Source organism: Orycteropus afer, unplaced genomic scaffold (genome assembly GCF_000298275.1).
Source record: "Orycteropus afer afer isolate SDZICR_OR568_19922 unplaced genomic scaffold, OryAfe1.0 scaffold00110, whole genome shotgun sequence".
Lineage (NCBI taxonomy): Eukaryota > Metazoa > Chordata > Mammalia > Tubulidentata > Orycteropodidae > Orycteropus > Orycteropus afer.
In genome coordinates this window covers 7,042,086-7,055,877 of record NW_006921697.1, presented here as the reverse complement: position 1 = coordinate 7,055,877, position 13,792 = coordinate 7,042,086, and the positions used below count along the sequence as shown (strand labels likewise).

At 44.7% G+C, this 13,792-nt stretch overlaps 1 protein-coding gene across 1 annotated transcript in view; it reads left to right on the top strand.

The window, feature by feature from the left end:
- The window catches only part of FAT2 (FAT atypical cadherin 2), a 92,746-nt gene extending 81,384 nt beyond the window's left edge, over positions 1-11,362 (top strand). The window contains exons 20-23 of the mRNA XM_007943639.1: positions 1,051-1,492; positions 5,079-5,229; positions 9,074-9,537; positions 10,830-11,362. Of these exons, the coding sequence (XP_007941830.1) occupies positions 1,051-1,492; positions 5,079-5,229; positions 9,074-9,537; positions 10,830-11,362 (1,590 nt within the window). The remainder of the gene's footprint in view (positions 1-1,050; positions 1,493-5,078; positions 5,230-9,073; positions 9,538-10,829) is intronic.
- Positions 11,363-13,792: the final 2,430 nt, after the last annotated feature.

Below are 13,792 nucleotides of genomic sequence, written 5' to 3'. Positions count from 1 at the left end.
TCCTTCTATAGATAAACCTTTCCTTAACTTTTACAATAACGGACTAATACAATATTTGTCCTTTTGTGATTGACTTATTTCACTCAGCATAATGGCCTCCAAGTTCATCCATGTTATGTGATGTTTTGCAGATTCTACATTATTCTTTAGCATTGCATAGTATTCCATTGTATTACCATAGTTTGGTTATCCATTCCTCAGTTGATGGACACCTAGGTTCTACTTTTCTTATAACTCAGACATGATTTGATTTGGGTATACCTTAGACTAAGAATGGCTCATTAACATAACAAAGAAAAACCTGTTCCCAAATGTAATCCATCAGTATAAAGGTTAGGATTCCAATACATATTTTGGGAGAACACAGTTTAATCCATAACAGGGGGTCTCACTTGAGAACAGTTAAGAAGGCCAATTTCTGGCAAAGAAATCCCTGTATGGTTTTTAGGTATGTTGGGTGTGATTATTGGGCTAGGACACAGGACTTTCACAGCCTGATCACCATAGCCATGCCACCTTAAGGTGTAATGTTCAGTGGGCAACCAGAGACATAAGAGATCCTCTGAAGATAAAATAGAGATGAGTGAGGCCACTTAGCACTGATGCTTTTACCACTCTTGCTGAGTAGAAGATCAAATTTCCCAATGTGGGAGCTGGCCCAGCTACCACTGGGGTGCTGAAGATGGCAGATCTAGCATTAAGTAACATGGAAGAAAAATCAATCTCCTCTGAAGGGTCTCTCAGTCCTTCTAATATATAGAGACTCTCAGTTTTCTTGCCTGTTGTTAAGACCTCTATCACAGATGCCACTCTCTCACTTGACAAAGAGAAAGTAGATTTGAGTGGCTAGTTGGAATTTAATTCACTCAACAAATATTTATTGAGCACCTACTATGATAGCAGGCACTGTTCTAGGTGCTTGGGTCTCATTGGCGAACAACACAAAAATCCTTCTTAGAGCTTTCATGGTATAGGGTGGAGACTGACAATAAACACAAATGTAATAAATCAGAAAATTAGACTTTGCTCAAATATGGACTTTCTTTGCAGTTGATTGGTGGAGTACTTCACCTGGAATGGCAGTGCCCAGGTGGTTTCCATGGGAAGCTTTCCTCCCAGCGCCAAATGAATGACCAAGAGTGGCACACTATCCTTCTGGAGAAGATATCCACTACCACTCGCTTGTTGGTTGATGGTGTAGGCAATGACTCTCTTGTGCTCCCAGAAAGCTGCCAGGGCCTAGGGCCCAAAAGAGATCTCTTGCTAGGTGGCCTTGTCCCCTTGCCTGCTTCCCAAAATGTCTCCCAGGGCTTTGAAGGCTGCCTGGATGCTGTCGTGGTCAACAGAGAGATGCTGGAGCTGCTGGTCCATGGCAAGAAGGTGGCCCACTTGCTGGAGAAGCAGGCTCTCACCCAGTGTTGCCCCCTCACTGACAACTGCAGCAAGGACCCGTGCCTCAATGGTGGGAAGTGCTCCCAGGCCCACAGAGCAGGTAAGGGCTAGGGGGCAGGGCAGGGTAAGCTGACCCCAAGGTTTTGCCCAGAGGCTCCTCAGAAGACTCTGATGAGTTAAGTCAGTAATCACGTAGCAATGCTGAGTTTGCAAAGTATATTCCTTCACTATACACCATGAGGAAAGGAGGGAGGAGAGCCATAGAGTTCCATTTCACAGCTGAGGAAACTGCTGGGCTGTCTAAGGGATGCCCAGGGAGGAAAAGGAATTTGCCCATGGTCATATGGCTTCTAAGGGAGAGAGGCTTGTTCTGGGTGGAGATTGCAATGGAGAACTCCTGTCTCCTGACTCCAAATTTTCCTCTCCCTTACCATCTTGTAGGTAATGGGTTGGGATCTGCTAAGTCTACACTAGGGGGACCCAGAAGTCATCCTTCTCCATTTGAACTATCTTTCATTCTTTGTTTGGGATATGGCTAGGGTGTAAATGGGGGTCTCAGGTGTAGAGAGTTGAGTTAACCCCATATCTTAGGGTCATCATTGCTACATGGAAAGCCTCTTTCTCTTATTCTCCTTTAACCTATATCCCATTCTATTTCCCTACTGCCAACCCCCTTCTGGAAAACACTGAAAGCTTTTAAATGAGTTCTTGCAAAATGAATATTACTCTTTATCACATGCTCAAATTTTTAGTTTATGTTAACCTGGTGGCGTATAAGCACTGGGCTGCTAACTGAAAGGCTGGCAATTGCAACCTACCTTGCAGTGCTTCAGAACCACTTGGTGATCTATTCCTGTAGCCAAAAAAAATCCTCAAATCCCCTGCTGTGGAGTCAATGCCAACTCATAGTGACCCTTTTTAGGACAGATTAGAACCGTCCTATAAGGTTTCCAAGGCTATAAATCTTTATAGAAGCAGACTACCTCATCTTTCTCCCACAGAGTAGGTTCAAACCTTTTGGTTAGCAGCCAAATGCTGCAATCACTAAGCCACCAGAACTCCCTGTATAAACCAAATGAAACCAAATACACTGCCATCCAGTTGATTCTGACTCACAAGGACCCTCTAGCAACCCTAGAAAATGCTATGGGTCAGTTTTACTCTGTTACACGGGGTCACTGTGAGTTGAGATCCATATAAGAGCACCCAACAACAACATTTGGCATATAATATTTTATACCTTCACTCAACAACATATTTTTAAGATGCATCCACACTTCCATGAATGAATTTTACTCATTCCTTTTACTCTCTGCTCAATGATCTGAGCTGTACCTGCATCCACGTTTTCCCTCTCCATTCTCCCACCTCTATCACTAGTGCTTCAGTGAGCATCTTTGTACATGTCCCCTTATGAGTTTGAATGAGAATTTCCCTCACACACACACAGGCACATACACCCCATCCAGAGATGGAATTCACATACCCAGATATGCAAATAGTTAATTTGACTAAGAGGGCCAAAGTGCTCTCCAACATGGGTGCACTAGTCTACACTCACACCAACAGTGCATAGTTTCATTTGTACACACATCCCTGCCAACACTTGGAGTTATCCCATTTTCTAGTTTTTTGCTAAGCTGATCATATTGTTATTTGTACCTCCAAAATACCCATGGAGTCCATTGCTTCTGTCTCCTTTGCCATCACTCTGATCCAAGCCCCCATCATCACCCACCTTTTCTCCTGTACTGCTCACCTCCCTGTTCTCTAGCTTCTCTCCCTCTATTCTATCTTCCACCAGGGAACCAGAGTGATCCTTATGAAATGCTGATCAGAGCATGTCACTCTTCTCCTTAAAACCTCTCAGTGACTCCTCATTACTTTTAGGATAGAGTCTGAAGTCCTGATGCTCTGCCCACTCCCCCACCTTGTAGCTCCCCATTCTCTCCTTTGCTCACTAGGCTCAACCCACCACCCCCCCAGCCCTTTTTAGTTCAGTGAGCATGACATATGCTCTCTTTCCAGCCTTTGCACAAAATTCTCTGCCTGAAATACCTTCTTCTTTGCCCTTCCTTCTTTTTGCCTAGCTAATTTTTACTCATGCTCAGGTCTCAACTTCAGTATCATCTCCTCCAGGAAACTTTTTCTGGTCTGTAGACTAGGCTAGATCCCTCACACTTCCATTCCATAACACTATCTTTTTATTATAATTACTAATATACTGATCTTACATATAACTGTCTAAGTTTGCATTGAGCTTTGCTATTTGCTAGCTGTGAAACCTTGAACAAATATTACAAATCCTCTGTGCCTTATTTCCTCATTTGCCATCTCCTTGTACCTGTCCCCTGAAGAGGATAAGAATAGTAACCAATCTCAGAGTTGTCATGAGGATCAAATGAGCTAATACATGAAGATTCTTAGAACAGAGACTAACGTATCGTAAGTGCTTGTCTTAGTTATCTAGTGCTGCTGTAACAGAAGTATCCCAAGTGTGTGGCTTCAATAAACAGAAATTTATTTTCTCATAGTTTGTTGTTGTTGTTATGTGCTGTCGAGTTGGACCTAACTCATAGTGACCCCTCCTTGGGTTTCCGAGGCACTATCACTATAGAAGTAGATTGCCCAACCTTAGATTAGGAGATTAAAAGTCCAAATTCAGGGTATCATCTCTAGGGGAACATTTTCTGTCTCTGCAGGGTCTGATGAGCATAACAGAAAACTCATTTCCAAATGGGATTATAACCACAGGAATGTTGTTGTTCTTAGGTGCCACTGAGTCAATTCTAACTCATATAGACCCTGTGTACAACAGAACAAAACACTGCCCAGTCCTGTGCCATCCTCACAATCCTTGCTATGTTTGAGACCACCATTACATTCAGTGTGTCAATCCATCTTGTTGAAGGTCTTTCCCTTTTTCTCTGACCCTCCACTTTACCAAGCATGATATCCTTCTCCAGAGACTGGTCCCTTCTGACCAGATGACCAAGTAGGTGAGACGAAGTCTGACCATTCTGGCTTCTAAGGAGCATTCTGGCTGCACTTCTTCCAGGATAGATTTATTCATTCTTCTGGCGTGATATTTTCAGTATTCTTTGAGAACACCACAATTCAAAAGTATCAGGTTTTTTTTCAGTCTTCATTATGTGTTGCCTAGCTTTCACATGCATATGAGGCAATTGAAAATACCATGCCTTGGATTAGGCATACCTTACTCTTCAAAGTGACATCTTTGCTCTTCAACACTTTAAAGAAGTCTTTTGCAGCAGATTTGCACAGTGCAATACGATATCTGATTTCTTGACTGCTGTTTCCACAGGCACAGACATTAGGATTTACAGAACATATTTTTTTGGGGGGGCCCAATTCAATCCATAACATTACTCAATAAGTGTTGTCCATTATTATTATTATTATTATTTAGATGTCTGTTTTCTCTCCTGGACTATAAATTGCTTGAGGGCAGGGACCAAGTCTTCTTGTTCAGCAGAGCATCAATACCCAACATGGTGTCAGGCACAGAGGAGGTACTCCATATATATAAATGGTTCTTGAACGGTTGTGTGAACACAAACTTGCATACATGCTGAGGCCACCAGTTGGTCCAGAAGGGGCTTTCACTCTGGGACTGTGTAACAGCTCACCACTGTGCACTCTCATTTTCCTTCTCTTTCTCCCAGGCTATGTCTGCAAGTGTCCTCCACAGTTCTCTGGGAAGCACTGTGAACAAGGAAGGGAGAACTGCACATGTGAACAAGGAAAGAACTGCATGCCTACATCTTCCCCCAAAGGAGCTTCCTGTAGCTGCCCTTACCCTTACACAGGAGACAGGTGAGCAAAGGAGAGGCCACCTGCAATTGGCTCCTCACCCTGAGTTTGGCACCACTAAGGAATGACCTGTGCACTTTGACCTCTTTTGACATTGTAATTATCAACAAGCATTAATTTGTTCCTGTAATTTTGTTATGTGCTTTTTCGTGGTGTTGCTGATTTCCTTGTTCCATATAATTTTCTGTGCTGAGCTTATTTATGAATTGTGTTATCACTTCCTTTGTGCTGTTGTTTTAGTATCTGCTAAATATTTGTGCTGGTACTCTTTTTTATTTTGCTGTGAAGGTTTATTATTTTTCTTTGAGGTTACCCTGTGATTTATAATTTTCTTCCCAAGTTAAAACAGTCCATACTATCTTGCAATTGTCTTGACTTCCTCACCATTTCAACGTTCTGTAACTATACAATTTTTTTCCTCTTTTTGGTTTGAAGTTGTCTTCATTTGTCAATTTATGTCTCTGGCTCCCTGTTTACAATCTTGTAGGCTTATTTACTTTGGATACTTCCATAACTGGATTGGTTTCTGGGTTATGTCATCATGTGTGTTAATGGTCAGTTGTTGTTTGCTGTTGTTGGTTCTCTGTCCAAAGGACTCCTGTTAGCATCTCTTGAAAGAATTTAACAAATTCCCTTAATTTCTGCTTCTCTGGAAATGTCCTAATTTCACCATCATATTTGAGGGACAGTTTTGCTGGGTATCTAATTCTTGGTTGAGAATTTTTTTCTTTCAGGATTTTATATATACCATCTCATTGCCTTCTGACCTGCATGGTTTCTGCCAAGAAATCCAAGCTTAGTCTTATTGGTTGCCCCTTGTAGGTAACTTTTAGTTTTTCCCATGCTGCTTTCAGGATTCTTTCTTTGTCTTTGGTTTTGGTGAGTTTGATGATGATATATCTTGGTGATTTTCTTTTGGGGTCTATCTTCTTTGGGGTTCTTTGGACTTCTTGAATGAATATATTCTCATCTTTCATCATATCAGGGAAATTCTCTTTCAACAAATCTTTGACAATTTTCTCTGTGGTTTTATTTGTCTCTTCCTGTTCTGGAATTCTGATTACATGTAGGTTATTCCTTTTGATAGTATCCCACATGAACCTTAGGCTTTCTTCATTTTGTTTTGATCTTTTTTTCTGATTGATCCCTTTCCAAAGAAGTATTGAGGTATCTGTCTTCAATCTCACTTAATTCTGTCTTCCATTGATTCAGTTCTACTCCTTTGCCTATTGAATATGTTTTTTTATTTCTGAACATTCAATATTAATCTTCTGAATTTCTATTTGCAGATTTTGTATCATTTCTAATTTTCCATTTATTTTATCATTTTGTTCTTGTGTTGTCTTTTGAAATTGTTCTAGGGTTTTCTCTGTATTTTCCTCAATTTTGTCAGTGTTTTCCTTGATCTGTCTCTCAATCTACTGAAGGTACCCAAATATAATTCTTTTGAATTCCTTATCAGGGATTTCCAATAATGCTTCTTCCTCAGGGATATGTTCTGGGTTTGTTTCCTGGTCTCTTGTTTTTCCTGCTTTATCTTGCTTCTTTGTGTGGACTGTGGTGCTCTGTTGTCTCCAAGACATTGTGACATTTCTGTGTTTATATTTAATTGGTGATTGTATGTTGGAGTGACTTCCCCATGATTTTTGTTTTATTTGCATGTTATCTACATAAGCAGGATACTGTGCTTCTCTGTTTGCTAGTTGGCAGCACTTATATACTCACCACCTATCTCCTTTCCTGTGGTCAGCCTCCTGTATGTCCCTGTTGTCCTTGGCAAACAGAACCTTTTATTAGGTCCCTGGAATCCAAATGAGAATGCTATCATTATAAATATCCAAAATGGCCACCACTTGTAACCATTCAAAATGGCTGCACCCTTGGTCATTTTAAATATGCAAAATGGCCACTGCTTGTAAACATTCAAAACGGCTTCATTCTCAGTACTTTAAATACCTAAAATGGCCACTGTTTGTAAACATTCAAAATGGCTACATCCTCAGTCACTTTAAATATCCAAAATGGCCACCACTTGTAAACATTCAAAATGGCTGCACCTTTTGGACACCCCAAAGTCCGCAGCTCAGGTTGTCTCCTTCCTTGCTGTTTCCTTTCTTAGTCACAGGCTATCAGTGCTTTCATCCCTGCAGCCTTGGTGACCAAGGCTGATCTTTAGGTCAGTTCTCAGGTCCCAACACCACTTGAAAATATTTACGCTGTTGGTGCTGTCAGAGTAGCTGACAATCTGCAGCTCTGTCTGTCTCTGTACTCACTGTTTTCTTTCAGGTTTTTCTACCAGTTGGTGCCTAATCCACTTCTGTATACTTCCTTTCAAAGCTCAGGGCTCCAGGATTATATCCTGTATCTCTGTCAATTGGTTTGTCTTTTCTTTGTTGAAGAGAGTCTGTGTAGCTTGTCTGCCTATTACATCATCTTACCGGAAGTCCTGGAATCAGCACTTTTAACCAATGCCTCAGTAACTTCTAATTTTCACTGAAGACTGCAAATTGCAAGTTTTGTTCTCTTGCTCTGTGCTGTGACTTCTCAGAAAGTGGCTTGGGAGGGACAGTGATTCCACTTGGCACAGGCGCAGATGTGAATCTCAAGCCCTCCATGCATGCTAACAGTGCCTAGTGCTGTTCTGGGCTATGGAGCTTGCATGGGTAGGAAAGCCATTTCAAGGCTCCTAGGGGTCAAGAGACTTTGGAAATTTCATGGTTCTATAGCTCTCAAATTTGAGAACTTTGAGAAAAATCACACGAGAAATTTATAGGGAAAAAAAAAAATTCTTAGGCCTTACCCAGACCAACTAAATCAGAATTTCCGAGGAATGAGGCCAGGGAATCTGTTTTTAACAAGCTCCTTTGGGATTGCCTTGCTATCAGCCCTGGCATCTACATAAGAGAAACAATGATTTAGTCAACCCAACCATTTTAAATATAGGAATACTGAGACCCAGAGCAGGAAAGGATGTGCCCAATGTTATCCTGTGCATTTATGGCCCAAGTCCTTTCTTTCAGCAGCTGGCATTTCCTGCCTAATTCCTGCCTTGTTTTGTAGTAAGGAATGGTATCCATTCATTAGAAGTCTTTGAAGGATGCTTCATATTTGAAAGTGGTGTTTGCATTTTAAAGGAGGAGCCTGGAGAAGACAGTATTTGATTCTAAAATACAAACTGATGGTGGTGAAATTTCTGGCTCTGGAAGATGTTTTGTACTGAGTGGGGTGGTGGGAGCACTTCCCAAAATCTTCCAAAAGTAGGTAAAGCCAGCCATAGGAGAAGTCTCCTAGAATTCTTACAACATGGCTGCCAATTAGAAAAGACCCAAGCAGTCACGTGGTTCAATAATTTTCTCTGAGAAAGTTACCCAGTATGAGGAAACTGATCGGTGCAGGACCATGTTGGGTTCCTGTGATCTCCTGGTGGAGAATAGTGGGTACCACAGATGCCAGAAACCATTGCTAGATGATTGGACCCTGGCATTATTGTAGATGACAGCTGGGCATGTCAGATACCTTTCCTCAGTAGTATAACTGGAAATATGACCTCACTGGTGGAGGGCATGCCCAATACCTTATTGGTCTTATTGGTGGGAAATAATGACTGTGCCCAGATCCCAGATCTTACTGGTCAAGATTATGGGTGTAACTTAGGCTCATGCCTCATGGAGGATGGAGAATGTGTCTGATGTTGATATGTCACTGATGTGTTTGATAATTATCTTTTCTGTTGGAAAATGGAAGATGGTGGCTGGAGAGTAGGTGTCTCTATGCTATAGATCTTTGCAAGAAGGGACATGAATGGGCAGTGCAATGACTTGGTCCTCTGACTTCTCTGTGTCTGCAGGTGTGAAATGGAGGCAAGAGGCTGCTCAGAAGGACACTGTCTGGTCACTCCTGAGATCAAAAGAGGGGATTGGGGTCAGGAGGAGCTACTGATCATCATAGTAGCAGTAGTGGTCATCTTTTCCATTGTGGTCATTGTTGGCCTCTTTCTCTATTGCCGTCGTTGCAAGTCTCACAAGCCTGTGGCCATGGAAGACCCAGACCTCCTGGCCAGGAGTGTTGGAGTTGATACACAAAGCATGCCTACCATAGAGCTCAACCATCTGAGTACCAGCTCCTGCAACAACTTGAACCAAGCAGAGCCCAGCAAGGCTTCAGTCCCAAATGAACTCGTCACCTTTGGACCCAGCTCTAAACAACGACCAATGGTCTGCAGTGTGCCTCCTAGACTCCCACCTGCTGCAGTCTCTTCCAGTTCTGACAATGAGCCAATCATCAAGAGGACCTGGTCAGGTGAGGAGATGGGTCAGTATAGACAGAGATCTGTAGCCTCTGGGATTGATGGAATGAGGTATGAAGACTCAAACTACATTATATGTGGCCCAAGAGCTTTTGCCCACCATTTAACCTAGTCTCTGGGATGGGAAATGAAGGAATGTGTTCAAGGCCACAGTGCACTAATGATTGGGTTAGTTGCCATGTTTCTTGACTCAGTATCTGGGGTCAATACTGCTGCCCCATGATCCATTCCTCTAAATTCCAGGTCACTCCGTAAGATTGGGGAGCTCTGGTGGTGTACTGCCTAAGGCACTTGACTGCTAACCAGAAGGCTGGTGGTTCAAACCCACCAGCCACTCCTCAGAAAGAAGATTGGGCAATCTATTTCCGTAGTGATGTTGTTGTTGTTGTTGTTGCTATGTGCTATCGAGTCAGACCCGACTCATAGCAACCCCTCCTTGGGTTTCTGAGGTGGTATCACTATGGAATAGACTGCCCAACCTTCGGAAACCCAAGGAGGGATTGCTATGAGTCGAAATCAACCAGACAGCTGTGATTTTGATTTGGTTTTGGTCCATAAGATTGCTGTCAATGGCAGAAACCTATAGACCCTGGGTATGGGTTGATAGAATCTCTAGAGTGAAAAAGGAGCTTTCACACATTTATGCTTTTCTGGGAAGGAATAAAGAAACATGGGCCAAGCTTCTTGTTGCTCTGTCTGGAGGTATAGCAGCCTTGGGCCCTACCTGGCTGTCTTTGTTGTTGTTGTTGTTATGCGCCGTCGAGTCGGCCCCGACTCATAGCGACCCCTCCTTGGGTTTTCGAGGCAGTATCACTACGGAAGTAGGATTGCCCAACCTTCCTTCCAAGGAGTGGCTGGCTTAGAGGAAGGAAATTCACTTCTCTTTTTATCTTTGGCTCAGAAGGAAATGAATTTGTAAAGCACTTTTTATTTTCTGGCTTATTTACCAGCAGTTAAAATCGGTATTTTTCACTCTCTTTTTTGAAAAGATAGGGTAAGTAGAACCAGTGGGCTACAGGAAGCCATCCATATTCTTCCTTTATTCACTGGCCCTTGGATCACTGGCAAAGACTAGCAAGTTGGGATTGCTTTGGGTTAGAACTCTGGCCTTCTTGTCACCCCCATTGGGTTCTAGACACCAAGCTAAGGCACTAGATGCAATACGCATGGGCTGCCTGTGCCCACCCACTCCTTTGGCTGTCTCACCACTCTGCTGAGTTACATGTAGTAGCTGTAGGGCCAGCTGGGACTTTTGACAGGGGAACTCAGAGCTCACCTTATCTCTGTTCTCTTTCAGTGTACCCGGGTGGAGCCTCAGTTTGGTCTCCTGCTTACTCCAGGAAGGAACGCTGGGAGTACCCCCACTCTGAAGTGACCCAGGGCCCTCTGCCACCCCCGCTTCACCGCCACTCAACCCCAGCCATGATGCCGGAGCCCACTGGTCTCTATGGTGGCTTCCCATTCCCACTGGGGCTGGAAAACAAGCGGGCCCCCCTCCCACCCCGTTACAGCAACCAGAACCTGGAAGATCTGATGCCCCCACGGCCCTCTAGCCCCCGAGAGCACCTGCTTGACCCCTGTCTCAACGAGTACACAGCCATCAGCTATTATCACTCACAGTTCCAGCAGGAAGGGGGAGGGCACAGCCTGGCAGAGGGGGGCTACAAGGGGGTTAGCATGCGGCTCAGCCGGGCAGGGCCCTCTTATGCTGAATGCGAGGTGGGGGGCGGGCCTCTGGGAGGCCGAGGCCAGCCCCGGGCACCCCTCCAATATGAGGGCTCTGACATGGTGGAGAGTGATTATGGGAGCTGTGAGGAGGTCATGTTCTAGCTCCCTGGATGTAAGAGGTAGGCTGGTGGGAGGCCAAGGCATTGGCCCTTTCCTCCTGCCTCACCAGGAGTGAGTTGAGCATGGCTGGGAAAGTGGGAGAGAAGCCCCCATACTCAGTCCAGGCTGCTATCCTTGAAATGTGCTCTTCCGGTCCCCAGCTAGTCCCTAGGGTGGAGGGAAGCTGAGGGTAGAGCTCCAAAAACAGCATGAGGGCCCCCAGGAGGGGAGGATGCACAGAGCAGTTGCCCTAGAAAAGCTAGGAGAACTGAATCCTGGCATGGGCGAGACAGTGAGTCTCATTCACGTTCTATCCTCAGTCCTCAAGGAGGCAAGGCCCAAACTCCTGGGCAAACCCTGCAAGGATGTGTCCTCACACCTGCCCGAGCTCTGTTCTCAAGCAGAGGCAGGTCTGTGCCTGACAGGCAACTATCTATCATACCTGCTATTGGAAGTGTGGTTCAGGGCCATCTGTCCTTGAGGGGCCACAGGATGTCCTCCTAGGGCCTGAGAGGTGAACAGCAGGCGAGCAGGTACCAAAAGTCACCTGCCGCGGTTGATATCCAGTACGTGGTTTTCAAGTGCCTGCTCCATGTCAGGCACCATGCAAGGTACTGAGATACAATGGAGAACTAGAGCAACGAGGTTCCTGTGAAGCATCCCTTGGGTCCCAGGCCCTGGAGGTGCCATCTGCCAGCCCGGATTCCAGGGAATCTGCTCAGCCTCTGTAAGTCCCATGACTTTCTACAGCTGGGGTCTGCCAGAGACCTGTGCAGCCTCGAGCCTTCTTCATTCAAGAATTCAGACCTCATGGAACTCTGGGCTCTTCATCCCGAGTTTCCCAGGCACTTTTGGCCAAAGGCAAGAAGGAACTAATTAATTCTTCATTCTAAAATTCAAAGGCACTTTTCAACCTTGCTGTCTGGTTGAGATTCCCTAAAGGGACTTTTCTTCCCTAGACACAAGGAACTCAGAATTCCCACTCAGGGCAGGGGTGAGGCAAAGAGCTGGATACCAGCATGTCCAGACTGACCACCCTGCCCTACCCTCCCCCTCCATCTCAGATGCCTGCCAATCTAAGTGTTACCTGCAGTGACTCAACCCTATGCATGGAGGGTCAATGTGGGCACGTGTCTACACATGTGGGCACCCATGTATAGTAAGCGTGTACACATGTATAGAATGTATGTAGCCAGGAGTGGTGGGAATCAGAGGCCCCTGTGCCTGCTCGCCTCACCACTCCCTCCCCTGCCATCCTTCCTTCCAGTCCACTGCCTTTTCATGTGTGTTGTTTCTGGAGACAAAGCCAGAAGGAAGAGGAATGGGGACTCCCACCCACAGAGTTGCTGCTTACAGAGATTGTAGGCTGTGTGGGTGGGAGTCTTATTTTTGTGAATGGTTTGTGGCTGTGAGTGTGACTATGAGTGTGAGTGACAGTATGCATGGTTTTGTTGGTCTCTTTTTTTTAACAATAAAATATTTTTTTTTTTACTGTTATTCTCTGTATCACTTAGCCTGTTTTGGGCTGGGTCAGGGGAAGGACAGGCGGGTGTATAAGCCCTTCCAAGTTGAGATTTGAGAATCCAGAAACTGGAAGAGACCTTGGAGATCATCAAGCACCGTGATGCCCAAACCTGGTAGCGCATAAGCACCATTTGGAAAAACTGCTAAAATGCAGATTCATCAGCCCTACCTGGTAGTGCAGTGGTCAAGCACTTGACTGCTAAATGAAAGGTCAGCAGTTCAAACGCACCAGTGCCCCTGTGGGATAAAGATGTGGCAGTCTGTTTCAGTAAAGATTATAGCCCTGAAACCCTATAGGGTAGCTCTTTGTCCTACAGGATCTCTGAGTTGGACTCAATTCGACAGCAATGGATTACCCCAGAAATCAGAATCTCCAGGAAGTGGGCTCAGGAGGAGTCCCTGGGAAGTGCAAATGTTTAAAGCACTTTGCTGCTAGCCAGAAGGTGGGGGTTGAGTTTATCCAGAGGCACCTCGGCAGAAAGTCCTGGTGATCTATTTCACCAAAAAATCAGCCATTGAAAAGTTTCTGGAGCACAGTTCTACTCTGATACACATGGGGTCATAGTGAGTCAGAATCAATAACAACTGGTTGGTTGGGCCCCAGGAAAGTACATTTTGGAAAAAAAGAAAAAAAAAAACCCACCTCAGATTCTGACACAATTGTCCACAATAGTTTGAACGCCTCAACTTAAAGACAGGAAAGCTGACTGGGAAGGGAGAGTTCACTAATGAGCAAGTTAGTAAAGGACCAGGACAGGATATCAGAACTCCTGACTCAGCCAGTACTCTACACCCCATAACACTACCAGGGAGAGAGGGATCAAGGGTCCCAGGCCTTGGAGAATCACCTGCCTTGGTGCCTAGAATCAGCCATGCTGCTGTTTCACATTTGCCCAAGGGCACCTGAAT